This window comes from Myxocyprinus asiaticus, chromosome 45 (assembly GCF_019703515.2).
Source record: "Myxocyprinus asiaticus isolate MX2 ecotype Aquarium Trade chromosome 45, UBuf_Myxa_2, whole genome shotgun sequence".
NCBI lineage: Eukaryota > Metazoa > Chordata > Actinopteri > Cypriniformes > Catostomidae > Myxocyprinus > Myxocyprinus asiaticus.
In genome coordinates this window covers 7,079,165-7,105,765 of record NC_059388.1, presented here as the reverse complement: position 1 = coordinate 7,105,765, position 26,601 = coordinate 7,079,165, and the positions used below count along the sequence as shown (strand labels likewise).

The window sequence follows — 26,601 nt, the reverse complement described above, 5'->3', positions numbered from 1 at the left end:
AGGGTTGCCACCCCTTCCAGGTGTTCTTAACTGAGTGTACTTACTCTCAGTCACTGAAGAGTTGGCCCTTTTGTCCCAGAAGACTTTGTTGGCTGTGGTTAGAATAAAGTCAATGTGCAGGCACAAAGCTGTTGCTCTTCACATAAAAGCTATGGAGATGACTGACCCTACTTAGGGCTCTTCAGACCAAACACGTTCTCTGGCATGAGTGCCTTATTGCTTTTTGAAAATGGTAAGCCTATTACAAAAAAATTTTTGGACACAAATTTTCTTTAAATGGTTATTTTATAAGTAAATTAATTAAGTGGCATATTTCTGCTAGATGTTATTAAGTAAGGTTAATAGCTGGCCTCTATGCATGCTGAGCAGTGATATACACAGTAGCTAGGTGTGTAACAGGTGTTTCACATCTTATCTGTTACCATATAGTGTATTCAAACATGGATGGAATGCTGTATTAATCAATCAGCATCCAGGACCAGAACTATTCATTTTATAAGGAAAGTTTTGTACAAGGACAGTTTTTTATTTTATTTTTAGTTATTTTTTTACTTTTTTATGCCAAGGACCCTCAAATATGATGGCCTAGAGCAGCTGTTTCCCAACCCTATTCCTGGAGGCACACCAACAGTACACGTTTTTGATGTCTCCTTAATCTAACACACGTTTCAACTCATCAGCTCATTAGAAGATACTCCAAGACCTGAAATTGATGCATCAGATCAAGGAGACATTCAAAATGTGTACTGTAGGTGTGCCTCCAGGAACAGGGTTGAGAAACACTACAGCTATATAAGGCAGCTATATATTTTCATGAACAAAGACTCATTTAGTAAGAAAAATAATAGCCTAAACAATAGACTAAACATAATATAATAAAGACCACATGTTGTTGGCTAACTTAAATAATTGTCTTTTAAATTGTCATTGAATTAAAGCCAAAACAAAATATGGTACATGTTAAGAATATATAATTAATCTTACGTTAACCTCTTTAACTCTGTGGAACCGTCGGTGGGTTCAAACGGGGGCACTATTTCACAAAAAAGTTTACGCATAAAATGTTGTTGTCTCCGAATGCTGAAGTCAGGCATAGGGGGTATCGCTTGAAAGCTTAGAATCTGAACTTTTTATAGATAACCATCACTTCTGCATTTATTTTTCATAAAATAACAAAATATGGCCTGAAAACATTTGCATCGCAAATCAGCGCCACCTAGAGGTCATGTGGTGGAAATACTGATATGAAAATTAGTCTTTCAGAAGCACTTAAATAGACAAATCCTATATCAAATGAAAGCTCCCATTCTCAGGAATGTGACTGTACATTTTATTTGTTGCCCTAATACCACAGTTTGAAAGATTTTTAAAAGAATCACAAAGTGAAATATGATATTTGTGAGAAAACAAATACAAATGTCTCTTTTATGCACCGATCAGTGCTGCTGTAAGCCCCAAATAGATAAAAACTTTTGTTCAGGTGCTCTAGTGGTCCAAATTTTTAAAAAGCCTTTATTCAATCATGGTTATTGGATTAAAACATACCACAAACCGACGTACACCCAAGTAGCACTTCTTGCATGCTATGTTTGACTGAGATAAAAATTTATATCTGCTTTTACCTAAGGCAGTTTTAAAAAAAATTAGTTGCTTGTGTAAATAATCCAATGTTGTATCTTAGATGTCCAGAACAAAATATGCGGTCCAGCAGGAAAAGCATGCTAAACAAATCATAGGAAATATGTTATCAACTATTGATGATAAAATGCTATACATCATTGCAAAGGGGAGGATGCTTTCTCAGCTTTCTAATGACACCTAGATTTAGCTTCTAGTCCACTCAGAGGCCAAGATATTCAATGAATCAACCAGGGTGGTGCATGAACTGAAAATTACACAATGTCTATGGTCAAGCACATCTGTGAGGGCTAAAATGCATTACAGCACCACCTTCATTTCAGATTGGCAGGAAAAATTCTTTATTTTCCTAGTACTTGCTGCCATCTAGTAAAGTAAAATGAGGTTTTGAAGGGAAATAGCATGAACAGAACCAGACTTACATGCTTACAAAGTTAGGACAAAAAAAAAAAAAAAAAAGAAAAAAAGAAAAAAAAAGAAAAAGATTTAAAAAAGAAAAAGATACAAAATTTTTATATTCATCATAAGATTTTAAACATATACAATATTATTTATGAAATATTATTATTTGTGGGGGTTTCTGAAAATTAGATTTTTTGGCAATTAGTCCACAGTATGTGTAAATGGTGAGCTTTTTAATTTGAGTGTGAAAAATTGCAGGCAGCAGCCCAAAAATTACCCAGAGTTGAAGAGGAATGAGTTATTATAAAACAATAACAAATAATAATCTTTGTTTTTTACTCAAAAACGTTTTTATAATAATTAGGATTTTCACATTTTGAATTCAAGTTCATAATAAAAGACAACTTTATATATCTGAAACTTGGTTTACTTGTGACAAAATAGGCAAAAGTAAGGCATCAAGACAACATTTTGACCAATATAAAAGACATTCCCACAAAGATGATGAAGAATTTGCATTAAAATGCCACAATTACATCTGAAATTCATTACATTACATTATTACATTGTATGCAATCAAAATATACATATTTATAATTTCTAACACATTGTAAGTTTGAAATATTGCATGATACTGCATGTGTAAAAATAAAATTATTATACAAAATTAAATCCTGTACATTAATTTGAACTTTTACAGGTTAAAATACCAAGACCAAAAACTTATGAAGTCTTATAAAATGTCATGAAGTAAGTCAGCATTTGTCAGAGTTGCAAACGTGTTAGCAGTGACTTCAGCTGTTTAGACTTCAAATAGTCCAAATGTCTGTAATCAGGAGAAACTTTAGACCTCCTCTCTCATCTCAATGTCTTTCTCTACCTTTAATTAACTTCCAAAACACCCTACAATGTAATTTTACAGTACTTGAGAAGAATGCACTGTAAAAAAAACTCTTTCTGCAGGTATTTGGTATTTGACAAATGTATGAACTTTTTTCAGTATAAAGACATTAGGTTAAAATGTGCTCTCTCCCTCACAAACACACAAGGTTTCTCTAGGGCTTTGTTCAAGCAGCAACAATTACATTTTTCAATATTGTGTTCACTCTTCATCACTTACAAAATGACAGTGCAAATAATCAGTCCTAAAGATCAGATCTGAAAAAACATAATAATAATAATAATAATTCAGATTTATGTGCAGTGTGAACAAAGCCTATGATGCAGCGAAACATTCTCATTATAATACTTGTATGAGTGTGTTTTAAACTTTCATGAAGACTCGTTTTAATGTGGCTTCTTTTGCGATGTGGTCTTCTTCACAACACACTGTAGACTCATCTTCATTTGCCTTTAGTAGAACCTACACACACACACACACACACACACACACACACACACACACACACACACACACACACACACTCAGTTAAGCAGCCTGACCAGATCTTACACATGATGGTTTTCACATCACATGTGAATATGATCACTTAATAGATGCATAAATCTACTGATTCTGAAACCCATAAGAACAGATGGAAGAATTCAGCAATATCAACATATAGACCAGTTTTAAAAGATCTGCACACACACACACACACACACACACACACACACACTGTTCCACAGATTTGTACTCATTCTCCACAGCATGAGATTATGGAAACATCTTCCAAATGTTACTGCCCCATCTGAACAAATGGATAATTTGTGGGCATGTTGCACACAACCAGAACTGAAGGACTGAATGAAAGAGGGATGAGAAGAAAATTATAGAGGAGAGGAGAAAAACAAAGAGAAAGATGTGTGGGAAAGACCCTGTATTGAAATGGACTGTGGAAAGGTCTCTGGTCAAATGAAGAAAGATCTTTGCTGTATAAGAATTCATACAGAACAGTCCCACCATTCAAGAGGAAGAATACAATGTCACACACACAATTAAACTATTCATATATGACACTAGAAACAAAATATTCACATTTCAAACAGATTCCATTTTAAAAGAAAGATTGAACACAAACTAATAAACACACTTGAAACAGACCAAACAAGGATGAAATGTCCACAGGGACTTTCTTGGGAATTTTTTACAGACTCATTTCTTCCTGGACCTCAACATGGATAAACAAACATGTACTCAACCATTATTTCTGCAATTTCATTTTTGCCACTAGAGGAGCAGAATTAATACACTTACTGTACTTGCCATGCCATTAGTGACCCCAAATAAATTATAAAAAATAATAATTGTACCATTAATGTATACCATTGTAAGGCAGGCCACTTTGGATAAACTAAATGACAATTTAGCAAATTACCAATTGTTGGTCCAGGTTTTTGAACAGCCAATGAAAGAAGCATTTGGCTTGCAAAATACATATCACAATGGCTACTCCCCCACTTAAAATATAGCCTTGAAAACCAAAAACAATCCATAATGCTGCAAAAAGCTACAAGTGGCCTAATAACATTCATTCATAACATGATAACAAGCTGTTATTTATTGACATTTTACATGAATATTCTCACCTCAGCTTCATCACTGCACACATCTGGCAACACCTCCACATGCTTTGCACAGTCATGTGACCCATCCAGAGCTGTCATCTTCTTATACTTCCTCATCGTTAAACTGTCCACCACCCAGAACATTATAGACTGAAACAGACATAAAATTTGATGCATTACAAATGGATGAATGTATAGATTGGATGGATGGATGGATGGATAGGTAGATGGAAAAGTAGATGGATGGATGGAAAAATGGATGGATGGATGGGTAAATGGATGGAAGCGAAGATGGATTAGATGGATGGATAGAATGATGGATGGAACAATGGATGGATGGATAAGTGAATGGATGGACGGACGGATGGATGAATGAATGGAACAATGGATGGATAGTTAGATGGATGGATGAGTACATTTATAAGTAGATGGATGGAATAATGGGAGGAACAATGGAAGGATGGATGGATAAGTGGATGCATGGATGGATGGATAGAACAATGTATGGATGGGTGGCAGGAAAGATGGATGGATGGGTGGATGGAATGATGGATGGAACGATGGATGGATGGATAGATGGATAGATTGGATGGATGGATGGATAGATAGATGGAAAATTAGATGGATGAATGGAATGATGGATGGAAAAATGGATGGAGGGGTAAATGGATGGAAGCATAGATGCATTAGATGGATGGATAGAATGATGGATGGAACAATGGATGGATGGATAAGTGAATGGATGGATGGATGGATGGACAGATGGATGAATGGAACAATGGATGGATAGTTAGATGGATGGATGAGTACATTTATAAGTAGATGGATGGATGGATGGATGGATGGAATGATGGGTGGAACAATGGAAGGATAGATGGATAAGTGGATGCATGGATGAATGGATAGAACAATGTATGGATGGGTGGCTGGAACGATGGATGGATGGGTGGATGGAATGATGGATGGAATGATGGATGGATGGATAGATGAATGAATGGGTGGGTGGCTGGAACGATGGGTGGATGGATGAATGGATGGATGATAGATTGGATGGATAGATGAATGGATGGATAATTGGATGGATAAGGAGATGATAGATGGATGGAACAATGGATGGATGTAAGATGGATGGATGAGTAGATGGAAAAGTAGATGGATGATGGAATAATGGATGAAACATTAGATGGATGGATGGATGGATGGATAGATTAATGGATGGAACAATGTGTGAATAGGTGGCTGGAATGATGCATGAATGGGCGGATGGAACGATGGATGGATGGATGGATGGGTGGGTGGAATGATGGATGGATGGGTTGATAGATAGATAGATAGATAGATAGATAGATAGATAGATAGATAGATAGATAGCATGTATAATTAAAAATGACTCACATTTACTATAAACGGCACTATCAGCATGACGATGGTTAATTCCAGCTGTGGATTTGGGATGTAGTCCAACACCACTGCCTCCAGCTACAACACACACACACACACACACACACACACACACACACACACAAAAACACTTTGGACTCAAGATGGCGCAGAGTATGGCTGCTGCGTTTAGAGCTCCAACACAACATTGGAGTTTTTTGTTTGTTTTGTTTACAGTTCTTATGTTTTTTATCTTGGATGTTGTCTGCCTTATTGTGTACGATAGACAAACACTTTTGGACATTGGTTCTGCAATTGCAGACCGAAAACTGGACTTCCAATTCCTCAAGGCCGACCTGCTGTTTACAAACACGCCAGTGGAGCCCTTTGTCTGGGATGCCCGGCTGCAGAAACGCAGAAGGAAAAGGGGAAATAGAGCCGGCGTTCTTATCAGAGTAAGATATCGCGCAAATCGACCCCCGCTACCCAGTATTCTACTGGCAAATGTTCAGTCTCTGGACAATAAGTTCTGTGAGGTGTGAGCGTGGATTTCTTTCCAACGAGAGATGAGGGACTGCTGCATTATCTGCCTTACAGAAATTTGAATGTCTGCTGAGATTCCAGATTCAGCCATCGAACCCACAGTGTTCTCCGTGCACCAAGCAGACAGAGCGAAAGACCTCTCAGGTAAAAGCAGAGGTGGTGGTGTATGTTTTATGATCAACAAATCCTGATGTGATCAGAGGAATGTACATTCTGTCAAGTCTTTCAGCTCTCCCGATCTGGAAATTCTCATGCTTCTGTGTCGACCATTCTGGCTACCGAGGGAATTCACAGCAGTCATTATCACTGCTGTGTACAACCCGCCACAAGACGACACAGACCGGGCATTCAAGGAACTGTATGGGAGTATAAGTGAGTAGGAAACCACACACCCTAAGGCCACGTTCATTGTGACCGGGGACTTTAACAAAGCCAATCTCAAATCAATCGCACAAAAATACCACCAACATATCAGTTTCAACCCATGAGGGGACCGGGTTTTGGACCATTGCTACTCTCCCTTCCGGGATGGCTACAAATCCCTCCTACCATTTGGCAAATCAGACCACTCTTTCGTTCTCCTTCTGCCCACTTACAGGCAGAAACTGAAACAGGAAGCACCCACCCTCAGAATGATCCAATGCTGGTCGGACCAATCAGATTGTACGCTACAAGACTGTTTTGATCACGCGGACTGGGAGATGTTCCAGTCCACTTCTGATGATGACATCCAGGTTTACGCTGATAGCGTAATGTGTTTCATCAGAAAGTGCATAGAGGACGTTGTTCTGACCAGAACAATACAGATCTACCCCAACCCGAAACTATGGATTAATAGTGATGTCCGTGAGGCACTTAATGCACAGACCTCCGCTTTTAATTCCGGGAATGCGGAGGAGCATAAACAAGCCAGTTATGCCCTCCGCAAAACTATCAGAGCACCAAAATGCCAGTACAGGGACAAGATTGAAGGACAGTTTAACACCACCGACTCTAGAAGCATGTGGCTGGGAATGAATATCATCACAGACTACAAAGGGAATAAAAACTCCGCTGCCTCTCTCTTGGATGAGCTAAATACTTTTTATGCTCGTTTCAAGGGAAATAACACCACCCTCGCGAAGAGAGCTTTTGCGGCCGAAGCTACAGAGGTTAGTTCACTCTCTGTCTCTGTAGCGGATGTAATCCGATCCTTCCGACGGGTGAATATCCGTAAAGTCATGTGTCCAGATGGCACTCCGTGCCGTGTCATCTGAGCGTGCGCGAACCAACTGGCTGATGTTTTTACGGACATTTTCAACCTTTCCCTCTCCTTGTCTGTAGTCCCCACATGCTTCAAAACGTCCACCACTGAGCCTGTACCAAAGCAATACAAAATCACTTTTGCTCTGACCCCCATCATCAGCAAATGCTTTGAGAGGCTAATCAGAGATTACATCTGCTCTGTGCTGCCTGCCTCACTGGACCCATTGCAGTTTGCTTACCACAACAACCACTCCACTGATGATGCCATTGCATCTACACTACACACTGCTCTCTCCCACCTGGAAAAAAGGAACACTTATGTGAGAATGCTGTTTGTAGACTACAGCTCAGCATTCAACACCATAGTGCCCTCCAAGCTTTATGTGAAACTCTGGGCTCTGGGCTTAAACAGCTCGCTGTGCAGCTGGATCCTGGACTTCCTGTCAAGCAGATGCCAGGTGGTTAGAATGGGCAGCAACATCTCCTCATCACTGACTCTCAACACTGGAGCCCCGCAGGACTGTGTTCTCAGCCCACTCTTGTATTCCTTGTACACACATGACTGTGTGGCAACACACAGCTCCAATGCCATCATTAAGTTTGCTGATGATACGACGGTGGTAGGTCTGATCACTGACAATGATGAAACAGCCTACAGAGAGGAGGTGCACATTCTGACACACTGGTGTCAGGAGCACAACCTCTCCCTCAACATCAGTAAGACCAAGAAGCTTGTGGTGCACTTCAGGAGAAAAGACAGAGAACATAGCCCCATCACCATCAATGGAGCACTGGTGGAGAGGGTCAGTATCTTCAAGTTCCTCAGTGTCCACATCACAGAGGAACTCAAATGGTCCGTCCACACTGAGGCCATTGTGAAGAAGGCTCATCTGCGCCTCTTCTTCCTGAGAGGGCTGAGGAAGTTTGGAATGAACCACCACATCTTCACACGGTTCTACACCAGCACTGTAGAGAGCATCCTGACTGTCTGCATCACTGCCTGGTACGGGAATAGCACTGCCCACCAACGCAAAGCCCTGCAAAGGGTGGTGCGAACTGCCAGACACATCATCGGAGGTGAGCTTCCCTCCCTCCAGGACATATATACCAGGCGGTGTGTGAAAAAAGGCCGGAGGATCATCAGAGACTCCAGCCACCTGAGCCATGGGCTGCTCTCACTGCTTCCATCAGGCAGGCGGTATCGCAGCATCAGGACCTGCACCAGCCGCCTCCATGACAGCTTCTTCCCCCAAGCAATCAGACTTTTGAACTCTTGATCTCTCACGATCAATATACATCAGCACTGCACTTTATTCATCTTATTATCTCACACCGGACTGTCATAAATTATATTCTCTCTTAACAACACAGTGGCAACTGACTATCAACCAACAGCCTGAATGTCAATACAGTTCAATACAACCTACTATACAGGTGCATCTCAATAAATTTGAATGTCATGGAAAAGTTCATTTATTTCAGTAATTCAACTCAAATTGTGAAACTCGTGTATTAAATAAATTCAATACACACAGACTGAAGTAGTTTAAGTCTTTGGTTCTTTTAATTGTGATGATTTTGGCTCACATTTAACAAAAACCCACCAATTCACTATCTCAAAAAATTAGAATACATCATAAGACCAATAAAAAAAACATTTTCAGTGAATTGTTGGCCTTCTGGAAAGTATGTTCATTTACTGCATATGTACTCAATACTTGGTAGGGGCTCCTTTTGCTTTAATTACTGCCTCAATTTGGCGTGGCATGGAGGTGATCAGTTTGTGGCACTGCTGAGGTGGTATGGAAGCCCAGGTTTCTTTGACAGTGGCCTTCAGCTCATCTGCATTTTTTGGTCTCTTGTTTCTCATTTTCCTCTTGACAATACCCCATAGATTCTCTATGGGGTTCAGGTCTGGTGAGTTTGCTGGCCAGTCAAGCACACCAACACCATGGTCATTTAACCAACTTTTGGTGCTTTTGGCAGTGTGGGCAGGTGCCAAATCCTGCTAGAAAATGAAATCAGCATCTTTAAAAAGCTGGTCAGCAGAAGGAAGCATGAAGTGCTCCAAAATTTCTTGGTAAACGGGTGCAGTGACTTTGGTTTTCAAAAAACACAATGGACCAACACCAGCAGATGACATTGCACCCCAAATCATCACAGACTGTGGAAACTTAACACTGGACTTCAAGCAACTTGGGCTATGAGCCTCTCCATCCTTCCTCCAGACTCTAGGACCTTGGTTTCCAAATGAAATACAAAACTTGCTCTCATCTGAAAAGAGGACTTTGGACCACTGGGCAACAGTCCAGTTCTTCTCCTTAGCCCAGGTAAGATGCCTCTGATGTTGTCTGTGGTTCAGGAGTGGCTTAACAAGAGGAATATGACAACTGTAGCCAAATTCCTTGACATGTCTGTGTGTGGTGGCTCTTGATGCCTTGACCCCAGCCTCAGTCCATTCCTTGTGAAGTTCACCCAAATTCTTGAATCGATTTTGCTTGACAATCCTCATAAGGCTGCGGTTCTCTCGGTTGGTTGTGCATCTTTTTCTTCCACACTTTTTCCTTCCACTCAACTTTATGTTAACATGCTTGGATACAGCACTCTGTGAAAAGCCAGCTTCTTTGGCAATGAATGTTTGTGGCTTACCCTCCTTGTGAAGGGTGTCAATGATTGTCTTCTGGACAACTGTCAGATCAGCAGTCTTCCCCATGATTGTGTAGCCTAGTGAACCAAACTGACAGACCATTTTGAAGGCTCAGGAAACCTTTGCAGGTGTTTTGAGTTGATTAGCTGATTGGCATGTCACCATATTCTAATTTTTTGAGATAGTGAATTGGTGGGTTTTTGTTAAATGTGAGCCAAAATCATCACAATTAAAAGAACCAAAGACTTAAACTACTTCAGTCTGTGTGCATTGAATTTATTTAATACACGAGTTTCACAATTTGAGTTGAATTACTGAAATAAATGAACTTTTCCACAACATTCTAATTTATTGAGATGCACCTGTATATTTTATATATACTTTATATACTATTTTTATTGTATGTGTATTCTATATTATGTGTATGTGTATTCTACATTGTGTGTAATGTATACTGTACATTGTATATTATTATTGTGTTGTGTAATTATGTGTATATTAGATATGTAAATTGTGTTGTGTAAATCTGATGTTATTGTAAATTGGTATATGTCTCATCACTGTCATGACTGCTATGTTGCTCGGAACTGCACCCAAGACTTTCACCCACTGTTGCACTTGTGCATATGGTTGTGTGACAATAAAAGTGATTTTATTTTATTTGAAATACAGTAGTCAGCCCTGAAATACAACCAATTCAATCAAATAAAAAATAATAATAAAACCTGCAACCTGTCTCTTTTGTGTTTCTTATACAAACACTCTCTTACAGATGATTACAGATACATTTCTAGACAGCCAACAATAAAGGAGGTGTGTTTTAAAGACAAGAAAAGAAAAAAAATTAACTTATGTGACCATATTTATAAGAATCTACAGAGGTAGTCTAGCCAGACCTTTAACTAAAATGGCAAAATTCTGTATCGTATTGCAGCTTAGATTTGCTAAGAACTGCCAACTTAGACAGTAAAGTGATCAATCACATTTGGTTTGCCATTACGTGTGGTTTAGGGGCAGGGTAATCAGAGATATTTGATACCATAATAAAAGACAGACATAGGAAAATAATTTATCTAGAATATGCAGCTCTGCTCGTGGATTTCCACTTAAATTTATGCTACATGCCTCAAATGAAACTCTGAATATCTTTAAAAGATGTCACTAACCTGGCTAACTTGGGCAAATTTGGTGATTTTTTTAGTCCTCAAAACGCTCATTGTATTAAAGTGAAACCTTGTAAACATGACTCTGTTTCTAGGAGGACCGATAAAAAAGTCCTGTGCGCTTCTACTCGTGGAAATTCCACCAACCAGCCAATCAGATTTGAGTGGTTCAAGAAAGCATTTTTCAGTTTTGTGTGCTATGTGCATCAGACATAAAGCACAGACTGTGGGCAGTCTGTGGGCATGCCATTTGAGGCTGAGACTACTACAGCGGAAATACTGTATCTTCTCATTATTCGCACACTAATTAAAGTGTATCATTGTCTAGTCTCTGTCCTCTTTCAATCATGGCAAACTCTGAGGAAGTCCTTAGTCCAAACCATTAGTCATTTTTCCATAAGCATTGAGCCAAAAACAAAGATAGGGAGCCAAAAACACAGATGGAACTTCCTTTGATTATTAACTTACAGTATGTTTCCATATAAACAAGCATGTCAAACGAGAAAGCAAACAAAGTGAAATGTGGCAACATGCAATTGTACCTAAAGGATCTATTTCTACCTGGTCCAACTGTTAATAATATTTTTGACTCGCACCAATCAAATTAGATGTTAACACAGTTTTTTCAGACTGATCTCACTGAGAAATCAGTGACAGAGGTTCTGTTGCTAAAATCAATCTGTAGTTACCCAAATTTGAAACCACTGCCCCCTGTGGCCTAAACTGGAAGTATTAATGTGAAATATTCACAAGGTGCCAACAAAAGCGAATTGTATTTTTTTGTTGTAAATAATTAAATACAGTCAACGCGAATGCATATTTTATTAACTTTACACCCTAACACAAACCCCAACCCTAGACCTATCTGTCAGTGGAGTAAAAATAAAATTTTAGAGCAAAAACACTACCTCTGAATCATGCTCACCATTGTTTACGTGAATGCAATTACTTCCTGGTTTCCATGGGACCAGAATGCATATCTCAGATGTATCAGAAGTATGTAAACACATTTGAATTGATACAAATACACAGATGAGCCAAAATATTATGACCACCTGCCTAATATGCTGTTGGTCTTCCGCTTGCTGCCAAAGCAGCCCCAACCCGCCAAGGCATGGACTCTACAAGACCCCTGAAGGTGTCCTGTAAGTTTCAAGGTGGAGCCACCATGGATCAGACTTGTTGATCCAGCACATCCCACAGATGCTCAATCAGATTGAGATCTGGTGAATTTGGAGGCCAGGGCAACACCTTGCCATGAAGGGGTGTACCTGGCCTGCAACAATGTTTAGGTTGGTGGCTGTGATGAGGAGGAGGTTGTGGCCAGGCCGTGAGGATGCACGCCTGGCGCTGAGTAGCCCAATCAGTGGGAGAGAGATAAAGGAGGAGCCAGGGACGCCAGAGAGAGACAGAGAGAGAGAGAGAGAGAGAGAGAGAGAGAGAGAGAGAGAGAGAGAGAGAGAGAGAGAGAGAGACATGGAGCTGTGTGTGTCAACGTCTGTTGTTATGTTTTCAGTTCAGCGTTTGTGTTAAAGTCTTGTTGTTTGTTAAACTGATTTCCGCTTCCTCCTTTCCCGAATGAACAGAGATCCTTCACACTGGTGCCAAAACCCAGGAAGGGAGGAAGAGCATGCTGTCCGGGAGAACTTGCCACTGCTGTCTGCCAGGAGGCGGAGGAGTCGTTACCATTCATCAGGGGACAGAGGAGTCTCTGCCGGCCGCCAGGAGGCGGAGGAACTGCTGCCATCCGCCAGGAAGCGGAGAAGCTGTTGCCGGCCTCTAGGAGGCAGAGGAGCCCACTGTCATCCGCCATGGGGTGGAGGAGCGGCTGAGGTGGGCGGCGTGCCCGTGGGAACTGGAGTTTTTTTCTTTTCTCTCTCTCTCTCTCCCTCTCTCTCTCGGCTCTCCCGCTCTCTTTCTTTCTCCCCTCTCCCTCCCCTCGTCCTATGTGATGTATGTGATGAAGAGAAGTGTGTAGCCGGGCTGCGAGGATGCACACCCGGCACTGAGTTGCCCAGTCAGCGGGAGAGAGATAAAGGAGGAGCCGGGGATGCCAGAGAGACAGAGAGAGAGAGAAACACACACAGAGCTGTGTGTGTGTGTGTGTGTCGACGTCTGTTGTTATGTTTTCAGTTCAGCGTTTGTGTTAATTGAAGTCTTGTTGTTTGTTAATCCGGTTCCCGCTTCCTCTTTTCCAGAATGAAAAGCAATCCTTCACAGTGGCATGTGTCAAATTTACATCCACATGAATGGATGAACCCAGGGTTTCCCAGCAGAACACTGCCCAGAGCATCACACTCCCTCCACTGACTTATCATCTTCCCACAGTGCATCCTGGTGCCATCACTTCCCCAGGTAAACGGCACACATGCACATGGCCGTCCACATCATGTAAAAGAAAACAGGACTCATCGGACCAGACAACCTTCTTCCACTTCTCCAAGGTCCAGTTCCGACGCTCGTGTGCCCATTGTAGGCACTTTCGACGGTGGACAGGGGTCATCATGGGCACTCTGCGGCTAGGCAGCCTCATACGCAGCAGGGTGAGATGCACTGCGTGATGTGACACATTCCTCCCGTAACCATCATTACAAATTTCTGTGACTTGTGCCACAGTAGACCTTCTGTCGGTTCAGACCAGATGGGATAGCCTTCGCTGTCCTTGCGCATCGATGAGCCTTGGGTGCCCAACACCCTGTCACCGGTTTGTGGTTTGTCGCTCAGGTCTTTACTCCTGCCCATTTCTACTGTATTCAACATGTTAACTACAAGAACTGATTGTTCGCTTACCATTCAATATACCCTGACCTTGAAATGTGTCCTTGTTAGGAGATGATCAACGTTATTCGCTTCACCTATGAGTGGACATAATGTTTTGGCTCATAAGTGTATGTCTGATGAGGGATGATGCTTGTCAGAAATTTGGCAGAATGGGGTAAATTTCAAGGTACATTCAGAAGCAGCATGTCGATTTCCCTTGTGATCACATTGTCTTCTTAGGTTATTTGAGCAAATATTTTACATTGTGTTACATTTTGACTATTAACAACCAACAAACCTACAGTCTATGCTTCATAACAGCTAACAAAGATGATACACCAATAACTCACTGTACAGTCCAGCTGATTCTAGTTCTGCCCACTCTGGGCTGGTATTACTGAATATGGAGGGAATATGATGCCAATAGGATGAGCCTGTTAACTGGGTCAACCATCAACAAAAACAAACTTTTACTGGGTGTGTATGTGTTTATCTTACATTGGTCCACCCAGGTATGAGCAGCACCAGAGTCACCACACTTTTCTCCAGAGCAACGATGAGTAAATAAACCGAACACTGTGCCAACCATGCCACCACACGAGGAGGGTCACCTTAAAGAAAGAAAGACACATTCAAATATTAAACAACGTTGCTGACTGGTTGCCAAGGCATTGCTAAGAGGTTGCTTAGGTGTTATGAGTGGTTATTGGCGCACTGCTATGTGGTTGCTAGGTTGTTCTGGGTGGTTGCTAGATGGTTTCTATGTTTCTATGCCACGTTTCTATGATATTATGCTCTCTAGATAAGACTCAAGTCCCTCCTTCAATGTAAGTCTAGGGATTTTATATAATCTGTCAGTTGAAATTAGCAAATATAATAGTGCATGCTTTAGCACACACTACTAAAATATATGCTTCAGTGCAATGAATGATTATAACCATTTTTATGGCAAGCTAGTCTGAAGTCTTACATCAAAGAGACCATAGTTTGTAAAACACACACACATACAGAAGCTCATAGAAACAATAGACTTCTCATATGCCGTACATGCTTGTGCAGATAGCTTCTCGCCCAACTATAAAGACTATTGTTCTGAGATCAAAGACAGTCTTCTTTAAAGTCAACATGAAATCAAAAACGGCTAAATTCATTTCCCAAACACTTTACTGGTCTTATTGAGCACAATTCAGCAGATGAATAAAATCTAAAATAAAGTCCCGTCCTACATTTTTTTGTAAATTAGTATAAAATCAGTTTAAAATGACTTAAACAAATTTCATCAAATGTAAAATGTACTCTCACATTCTATCAATTCGTAATTAGAATTATTAACAAGAACATTTGCATGACTAACAACTGGGACCAGAAATGTATGGTTATGGGCAGATATTTCAAGTCATAGCTGTAACTACATTGTATTAACATTGTACTACAATGTAATTACATTGTATGTTATGACACTGTATTTTAACAGCTGGAGCGCTGTAATGACCAATCAGCATCCAGGACAAGGACGAGATGGTAGCTGTTGGGGATGGCAGCAACAGTATTATTATGAGAAATGGGTTATAAAGGCAAACGGCCATTTATAGTCATGCCATATACCTCTACTGATTAGCTGTTAAGATTGTGTTAATAATAATGATATAAAATCACAATTCAGTCTCCACTCTTAAAAATAACACAAAAGTCAACCATGAAATCAATATATACAGGGTCCTGGAATGTAAAGACATTGAAAAGAGATCTCATGAAATTAAAGTAACAGGGGTGTGTAAAGTGATTGCATGTGTAAAGTGATTTCTTGTGCAGACCACAGGCTGAAACCACTTTATTTTCCACTATATCAGAGTGAAAAAAGCTGTTTCTGGATCAATATTATGTTTTTTGGCATGACTGCAGAGGAAGTGATATTAGATTTGTATAAAAACCTTTAAAGGGGCACATCCATAAAGCAACCAATAACACATCAGGATAGATTAAGACAGAATCAAATTTCATCCCTGATGATTTAATTTTGTTTGACTGTCATCATGTGCATGAGGAAAATGAAGTATTGATATTTTCATTGTTGGAACACTCTTAAATGGTCAGATTATAAAACTTCTGATTAAATAAATGTGGATAACAAAACAGGGAATCAAAAACTGATCTAAGCAGAAAAGTAGCCATTAACTATTGTTTGGCCCAAAACATTTGAAACGGTGGGTGTGTTCCATCTGGTCTGTGTGCAAGGGCACAACTGTGAGTGTTAGTGTGATTTTATTTCTACGGTGTTTTACCAAAGGAAACTACCCAAATATTCTTGAAAAATATAACATACAGCACCCTCTGGTGGTAATGCAACTCAATGCCCTTTCAAACAATCCTGAGTCCTGGCCATAAATAAAAAGTGGAAAATACCGATCCCAAACCGATACCAGTGTTGTTTTTTTGTATAATCAGTGTAGAATATCTTTACATTATTGTGTGGAACTAATTGGGAGTACTCTTTAATATGTAAAGAAACACAAACCTCTAACTACACATTATTTCAATATAAATGTATAGCTTATTAAGAAACACTTTATTATTAACTAGTCCACTGGATAATGTAGCAGCAAAATTAACAATAATTCCAGTTTTCAAGTCTTCAGTAGGAAAGAAACCAGTGTTTTATTTTTGCCTTTTCTTTTCTTTTTTTCCCTTTTTTTTATGTTTCAACTTGCATCTGGACTTTAAAGGATTCAGATCTGTTTTTTGTTCAATTTAGTTGTAAGACATCAGTCCACTTTTCATTCACACAGTTATTTTTTGGAACCCATTCAACTTAAATATTATTATCATTTGTAAACAAATGATAATAATAATAATATATTATAATATTAATATATCTCAATCATGCACCTTTAACTTTAAAACCCTTACGCTTTTATTTTGACATTCTAAACTCTCCAGGAAGTCCTGTATGTGTCTATTTGCAGGTAAGTTCACAGCAGTTTAATTCGCTTCTTATTCAAATTCTTGTAAAATGCACCACCGGTGCCGTTCTAAATGCATATTATAAGTGAACCGAACTATTGAGCATCTACATCTGAGATGCTGTTCTTGAGTAGCGCTCAAATATTGCACATGGCTGTGAAGGCTAAAAATAGTCGCGAGTGCATCACCAGCCTGTGCATGAGTTTGTGTCAACAGAGCACCACCATTCACTAACACGCTGGCACTGCGCATACTATATATTTACTTATTAAACACAGCCTTTTGTGATTCACAGAGCTATCGCACGTCTTCAAGTGGCTTTGAATAAAATGCAGGAGTCATATTAACTGCTTTAATGGTGTTTTTATGGTTCTTTTATGTCATTTTTGGAGCTTGACAGTAACAAACATGACTAACACAGTATTGGATTTGGATCGGGCTCCATCTAAAAGCTTCAGTATCGGAGCCGATACCGATTCAGGTGTCGGATCGGTGCATCCCTAGAAACAATAACGTTTTAATACTTTCCAAACAAAGCCTTTCACAGTAATAAGATAGATATGTACTAAAATAGCACCAATTCAAGTAACATTAAATGTTCCGCTATGTCTAAGTGGGAGGTTGACTAATTCCCCCATAGGTTGCATAAAAATGGCAATGGGAAACCCCTTAAACTCCAAAGGGGTGTGTTATATCGCGAAAAAAGTTTACGCTTAAAAAGTGAAAGTCTCCATATACATAAGTCAGGCATATGAGGTATCATTTAGAATCTGAACTTTTAAGAGATAACCATCACTTGTGCATTTATGTTACTTAATATAACAAAATAAGGCCTCAAAACATTCGCATTGAAAATTAGCGTCCTCCAGAGGTAATGGGGTGGAAATATTTATATAAAAATAGAAGTCCTTCATATAGCACAAGTCATATATCAAATGAAAGCTCTCACTCTCAGGAATGTGATTTTACAGTTTATTTTGTTGCCCTAATACCACAGTTTGAAAGATTTTCAAAAGAATCACAAAGTGAAATATATAATGTCATCAAATACAAATGATGTCATCAAATACAAATGTCTCTTTTATGTACCAATAACTGCTGCTGTATAATAACTAAAAAGTTTAGATTAGGAAGTTCTCTAAAAAATGAGCCATTTTTTACTTGTCTGTGAGCTTGCTTGGCTGAATAATCCAATGTTATATATCTTAGATGTCCAGAACAAAATATGCCATCCAGAAGGAAAACAAATCATCAGAAATAAAATGTTTTATATCATCACAAAGGGGAGCATCTCAGCTTTCTTATGACACCCAGATTGAGCTTCTAGTCCACTCAGACACTAAGATATTCAATGAAACAACAAGGGTGGTGCTTGAACTGAAAATTAGACTGAATGTCTATGGACGAGCACATCTGTAAGGGCTAAAATGCATTTGAGCACCACCTACATTCCAGATCTGTCTATTGTGATGGAATGAGATAGAAAAAAAATGTTTTTTCTATTGCTTTCTGCCACCTAGTGGAATAAACTGAGACTTTTCAAAGTGAGGTAGAGTTAACAGAACCAGAATTACAAGTTTACAAATTTAGGACATAAAAAACAACAACTTTTTTTACCCACAAAAAAAATTTCTATTTATCATAAGATTATAAACACATACAATATTATTTATGAATAATTGGAGTCTTTTTTTATTATTATTATTTGGGCAGTTCTCTGAAAAATTAGACCAATTTTCCTGCAATTTGTCCACAGTATGTGTGAATGGTGAGCTTTTTAAAATGAGTGTGAAAAATTGTGGGCGGCAGCCCAAAAATGCATCAGAGTTTAAGGGGTTCTCTTAAACTCTCATCCTCCACAATGTTAATCAGCTGGCACTGTGTTAGTCTGAGGCTATCCGCTTTGCTACAGCAATCGTGTGCGGTGTTCTTGATTCGTGCCAGGGTGTCAAGGACAGCATCAAGTACCGCTTTGAACTCCACATGAAAAGCATTTGCAAACGTCTCATTCTGAATTTGACCAGTGTATATGCTGGTTTATGCTTTATTAACGGTAAATGCGTTAATCGCGATTAAGAAAAATGTATACGTTTTTTAAAATCTTTTAAAATTAATCGTTAATGCATAAACTTTAACTTAATTAATTCGCACTATATTAATGCATTAAATTGACAGCCCTAGTCCAACAAAAAAAGTAAAATGAACAAAAACTATTGTAAAATTGTGAAGAAAAAATAAAAAATAAAACAAAAACACAGCAACAACAATAACACACACACAAAGCAAAGTTTTCGTTCCAAAAATGTAATTTTCCTTGCTATTCAACCCTTTAGGAAAATGTACTTATCCATTTAACTCACCATATTCTCCAAACATCAGCAGTGTTAATTGTTTATGCTCCACTATCTTAGAAACAACCTTCACCCCAACCCAGATCACCAGCATTCCCAGTGTGGCATCCAATAGGAAGTTTAACAAATACCTGTAAAGACAGACGATAATCATTTAGTTATTTTTATGTCAGCATAAAGCAATAAACTTGACAAAAAGTTGATAGTTGACTCACAGAGAGCAGGGATCTTCACTGGTGAGCATGGAGAGCAATATGTTGGCAAAATGCATGAAGAGAGCACCAATAGCCTGCTTAGAAGTATCAAAGAACCTGCAGACGGAAAGAAAAAGTGTTTTTCCTCTTTTTATGCTATTATTCTGCTTATTATTAATACTTTGCCAATATTTACTAAAGTATAATACCAGATTCTCCAAGGTCTTCTGATTCTGACAGGCTCACGATACCTCTTCACTGTCAAGACACAAATATAAACATGCATCACTTATCCGATATTACATGGCATTCATAAAATAGTGTAATAATAACAGCTGTTATATATATATATATATATATATGAAACACACACATCACACAAACATGTCAGTAAATCATGATAACTATAATTAAGTAAAAGGCACAAAAGCAAAATAAATAAATAAATAAATACAATTCAGAGCATAATTTAGCAGGTTGTTTTCCACTCATATATACAGTATATATAATTTTTTATTTTTACATATGATTTTTTTAATTACATAAATTTTTATATATATGTGTATATCTTTTTATATTTTTATACACTATTTTTTATTATATTAATGTATAATTATATATATATATATATAATTAAAAAACAATATATATATATATATATATATATATATAATTAAAAAACAATGTATAATATATATATATATATATATATATATATATATATATATATATATATATATATATATATATATATATATATAAACATATACTGTGGCCCCAAAAGGTATTTGGACACTGCACTTTCATAAGGCATTAGATCTTTCAAGAAATATACCACAAGCACATTTTCAAGGAAAACATTACATAAAAATAAGTTTGTTAGGTTTTAAATTATAAAAATTGTAGATAACTGAATCAAAGCAATCATTTAATAAAAAATAAAAAATGCAGTTAGTTATGATTAAACTACATCAATATATGCACTCAAGAAAAACAATTGTTCAGCAGGAACTTTATTGTGTTTAACTTTGAAACTGAAGCTCTCTCTCAAACCAAAGACATTATCTGAAGGATGTGTTTTCAAATATGCAAACAGTGAGTTTGTAATCAACAGACAAACAGAAGCAGCATGATTACTGAACGTGTGAGGAAACAAACAGTGATGACGTCAGCACAGATAAGCAGCCAAAAACAAGACAGGAAGTGCCCAGAATAATAAAGAGGAAGTATATAATGTAAAAAAACAGGCATATGCCGATGCCGAAAAGTGTTTCTAAAGTACAAATGTCACAGATAGAACTTCCCCATCTGTATATAAGAGTGTGTTTCTGTGTATTTCTAATAAGAAGGTCAAGAAAGCCTTACTTTTGTATTCACAGGAAAATAATATCAGTCACCTGATATTAACTAATGATTAGGGAATTTTTCTCCATGCACAGCAAAATGTTTAATGATCAACAGGAACAGCACAGATACAGGTTAATGGGTAACTCCGGAGAGGTCATAAGTCATTTACCATGTTTTTTGGGGTCATTAAGTGCATGACCTTAAAACCAATTGGCTTTTTGGAAGTAAGAAGCAGAACACTCGATTTTTACAATTTGGGGAGTGGTGGTTTTGTACAGAGGAAATATTTATTTAAAGTTGTTGTTTATAAGTATGGAAACAATATGTTTTAAGTTTACTGCAAATTATTCAGATACATAAAAATATATAAGTAGTTTAAGAGTGTAGGGAGAACGACTCGACTGTGTCATTTACAGTGCGTCATGGAAGTGGACAGTCGCTGCAGAGCTCTTCTGGCGCACTTTATTGGCTGCAATTCTCTGATTGGTGGATCTTTCTCTTCAGTATCATTGGTAGTGTTATTCAGCACAATTTCCGTTATTTCCAATACAGTTTTTAAACAAAGTTGAAATAATGCAGACTGATGGCTTCAACAGAAGCATATACCATCGATTAACAACCTCAGAGCTCACGGTAGGTTTGTCTTTAACCTCGTGCGACCCCCGCGTCCACATGTATGGACATTGTATTTTGGCTTTGTTATATGCAACGCATCATTTAAATGGTTGAAACCAACTGAATACTGTTCACAAGACTCTAGACAGTCATTTAAGGGTTAAACTTCTAGCACACCAAGTCACGTGACACAACAGCCTGGCGTCGATTTCCTTTAATAGATTCTACGGGCACAGAGCCCTGTTTGTGTGTAAAGAATACCATCTCTAGTTTTATTTGATATGCTGCTTTAACAAATTCATTAATTTTTCGCTCATCAGGGTGCTGATAAACATGATGTCCACATATGTTGATTTTGGGACATTATTCCCTCTAAAGTTAAAAAAAAAAACATGTTAGTATTCTGAATAACTTTCAACATCTTTCGACAACACTTTAACACATCTGTGGGTCATTTCGCTTCAATTTTAATATACGTTTTGTTATATTTTATCTTGTTATCACTGTACAATACTGTTCTATTCATTAACATTAGTATATTTTCACATTGAGAATCAATGGGTTCATTCAAAAACTGAAAAATGACACTTTCAGAGACTTATATATGGAGTTAGGATGAAAATAAGGTGCATTTTGAACTGTTCTAAGACCAGACATACAGCACACTGGAGGTTAAGTCATTCACTAAATAGGGAGCAAGGGAGCATCCTATAGCTCTCTACGCAGCAAAGTGTATTCACTCCAAAAATCCGACCAAAACTTCAGGCTGCAGATGATGTTTGGACCACTCAAAATGTTTGGCAGACATGGGACAATCGTAATCAGTACATAGATTCAGAATTTTATAATGTATAATTTAATTTTAACATGGTTGGCAGTGATTGGATGATGCTGGCCATTACTTTGAATCAAAATTAATTATGCTAATTTCTGATGTAATGTCTAGGAATGGGCGGATCAATACTAAAGTATTGATACTTCCGATACTGATGTGGTATCAAGAATATCGATCCTCACACAAAAATATCGATTCTGATGTTTTTTTTAAAACCAGTGATCTTATTATTTAGATTACATGAATATTAATGCATCTCATAAGCTTCGAAGTGGAAAAAAATCATTATATTAGGGAATAGTTGCATGGCACCGGAACTATTTTTTCTTCTGCTCATCTTGATGCGCAGAAATGCTAAAATACACTAGCAGTCAGACAGCGCTCACCCTTTCGGTCAAATAGGGAGCAGTGCTTTCCTGAGGTAATGACAGAAAAACAGCATCTGGAGTTATACACACTAAGTAACGACAAACCTAGACGTGACGTATTATAATGGGCTTGGTGACGATTTTTACAGGTTTATTTAAATTCAAAGTTGTTAAAACATTGATAATGATCTGTAATCCTCGTTAATAAATGGCTACAGCATTAGTGTAATATCCATATGGTAACTTGGTTTTAGTAATAGTAACCATATAATAATATCTGTGGTTAATTTTTAGGTTTTATATGTGGTTTATACTTACTAATTTTTAAAGGGTAAACAAAGCAGCCTAATAATTTTCTGTTTAGATCCATAAATAAATAAATATATATAAAATTAAGTAATAATTTAAGTTACTCATTTTATACAAAACATTTGTAAACATTACATTTAATTGAGGTATCGGGATCTGTATCGATATCGGTGGTATTGGCCTAAAAGTACTTGGTATCGGATCGAAAAGAATATAAGTGGTATTGCCCATCCCTAGTAATGTTTCTAACATCTCAAACATGAATAACCAACACTACTGTAAACATAATAAACAATATGATGAAAAACATCTGACTTTCTATAGCTTGGTATTATTTACATGTCACAACTTAGTCCTGCTGTCCACATATGTGGACATACATTTTTAGGAAAACTATTTGCTCTAGAATTTTTTTTTTTTTCCGCTTGTTTATTAGGTGCAACTAGTTACAAATCAAAAAGGGAAATGGAAAATGTACACAGCAGCCACGCTCAGATCTCAGGAGGTTAAAGGTTTATAAGTTATCATTCATAATTTTACTTCTGGAACCTCAGTAGTGGCACCTTGCTAAAGCAGAATCCAGACCTTAGGGTTGAAAGGCAGATCACATGAGTAGGACCCAGAAAGTATCACATGAGTTTGGGGTCTGAATGTCACATGAGCTAAAGGGATGTTGTACAGTCATGTGATAAAGTGATCAACCAGCTGAGGAATCTCATCTTTAAACAAAGCGTGTCTCTTTTGGGAACAGACTCTTTGTACAAAAGCTAAATGTACATTATATAGAACCTTTCTATATAATAATAACAACAAGACATATATTTTGAACCTAACGAACACAAACACTTGCACTTTTAATTAATTAAGTTTTAATCTAATCCAGACAGCTCATTCAAATGTAAAAGTTACTCATCATGTATTAACACTGTAAACAGTAGTTATTGAACACTTCTATTTATTTCATTTAAAAGTTCATATCTGTCCCAAATCCAGGATTAAGTGACAAAACTGCAAATGGGTAGTTGACAAATACACATTTACATTATTATTATTATTTTTTTAACATTTAGGTTAAAATGTATATGAATGTATGAGGGAAAGTGTATATTTTGGATGCTGTGACTGGACGGCATTTATTTTAAGTTGTTTTTTAATCACGTTTTATCTTATTTGCAGTTTAATTAAATAATCCTGCTGTGTGTCAGGTTAGTTTGTAAAAGTATATTCCAAGTAATATTCTAATAATTATACAAGAATTAGGAAAAAATATTGTTTAAATGAAGCATAGCATTTGACACTGCTGACACAGCTTGAAATTTCATGCCAACAACCCAAATACAGTTGATTAACAGTTAATGGTTGACAACTATTACATCTGATACTGGCCACCCTCATCCTAACACAGCAGACTACCAGTAGAAATGTAATGTTCTGGGGGCCTGGGTAGCTCAGCGAGTAAAGACACTGACTACCACCCTTGGAGTCGCGAGTTCGAATCCAGTGCATACTGAGTGACTCCAGTCAGGTCTCCTAAGCAACCAAATTGACCCGGTTGCTAGGGAGGGTAAAGTCACATGGGGTAACCTCCTCATGGTCGCTATAATGTGGTTCGCTCTCGGTGGGGTGCGTGGTGAGTTGTGCGTGGATGCCGCTGAGAATAGCGTGAAGCCTCCATATGCGCTATGTCTCCGCGGTAACACGCTCAACAAGCCACGCGATAAGATGCGTGGATTGACGGTCTCAGACGCGGAGGCAACTGAGATTCGTCCTCCGCCATCCTGATTGAGGCAAGTCACTACGCCACCATGAGGACTTAGAGCGCATTGGGAATTGGGCATTCCAAATTGGGGAGAAAAAAAATATATATAATAAATAAATACATATAAATGTAATGTTCTTCATTTGAAATGGAAATAGAGCTTGTATGTGCAAAACAGCATGGCATAAAAATATCTCAGTGACAGAAAATATGTTTCAGAGAACCCAAGAATATGTATAGATTGGTGTATGCTGTTCCTGGAAGTAAAATGTCTATTTAGGTCACTGAGATTGAATGACAGATTAATATAACATGCCTATAAAGTCACTTAGTTTCCTTATTGCCTGAAGATATATAATTGACCTAGTATGCCCCAAAAGCACCATTAAGAGAAAACATGTAAACTATAACAACCAAAAATGGGTGCCATCTGGTAACATCTAAATTAATTGGTTAATTAACTGAATTTGTTAAATAAAATGATCATATTATTATTTAATAAGATTGAATAAACCTGAATATATTAGGTTACAGCAACTTAAGTCATATCGGATGAAAATAGCTTATTGAAGTAACAACACTTTGTCACTTTTACAGTGAACGATGACCTAAAAGCATTTACTATGTCTAAAAATGTTGTTGATGGAAGGAAACAACAAGCTTGCATCGAAGTACCCACATTTGTAGTAATAACAATGTAATACACTAACCAAAAAGCATGTTATTGCATGTTATTAGACATGGCACCATTATAACACATTGTTTTTTGGAAGGTAGTACCTATTCTTTGAAGTGCCTTTTGAGTATTGTGTAAATACCAATGTATATACTAAAGTACTATGGTATTACCATCTAATACCATCACTGCACCGGTGCCACCATAGTAGGAAACGTTATACTATAGTACTACAGTATGATGACTGTAAACAAACCAACCCAAGCCACGTGCAGCGATACATTCATTAACATTTCAGTCAGAAACAATGAAACACAACCAAATCACATAAAAGCATAACTGAATTTGCGGTTTCGGTTAAAAGCGAAAGAAACTTACACATTAAAGTGCTGAAAGCGAGTAGAGCCAGCAGACCCTGAATCAAAACACTGAACCCGTCCATCAGTGTCCCGTCCACACAACCCTGATACTCCGATCTCATAATATTGCGACTCTTCAATAAACCATACATGTACATGTTTAAAAACAACAGTCCTTAGTGCAGTAGAAATCCTGTGGAATTCAAATCTTTAACAGGTTCCCCGTATAACTTCACCCATCAGAAGACAAAGACATGAATATAACAGACTGATGAAGTGAGTCGCGTTAAAGTTGAGCGAGGTGAGATAAAGCATTTCTCTCCCGTCTCCCTTCCTTTCTTGTTATTGAGTCAACAATGGGGAAAACTGCTTGCTGACGTCACCGCCTGCTGTTGAATTCTCCTGCAGCCCTTTGTCCCCCTAACACACCGCACATGTGCATATGAGAAAACATGTTTGGAATGGTATGCATTTCTGGTAATTGTGTTATGGAAAATAACGAGATTTTTAATTAGCAGGTGTCCTAAAACAGGGTACTGAA

At 37.9% G+C, this 26,601-nt stretch overlaps 1 protein-coding gene across 1 annotated transcript; it reads right to left on the bottom strand.

Annotated features, from left to right (window-relative positions):
- Positions 1 to 23: 23 nt before the first annotated feature.
- LOC127435424 (store-operated calcium entry regulator STIMATE-like) lies at positions 24 to 26,424 on the bottom strand. Its single transcript, XM_051688917.1, has 8 exons — positions 26,080 to 26,424; positions 20,002 to 20,050; positions 19,814 to 19,909; positions 19,608 to 19,729; positions 14,785 to 14,897; positions 5,944 to 6,027; positions 4,570 to 4,698; positions 24 to 3,403 (listed from the first exon to the last, which is right to left on the bottom strand). The coding sequence occupies exons 1-8, from the start codon at positions 26,216 to 26,218 to the stop codon at positions 3,305 to 3,307; spliced, it is 831 nt and encodes a 276-aa protein (XP_051544877.1). The 5' UTR covers positions 26,219 to 26,424; the 3' UTR covers positions 24 to 3,304.
- Between the last annotated feature and the right edge of the window lie 177 nt (positions 26,425 to 26,601).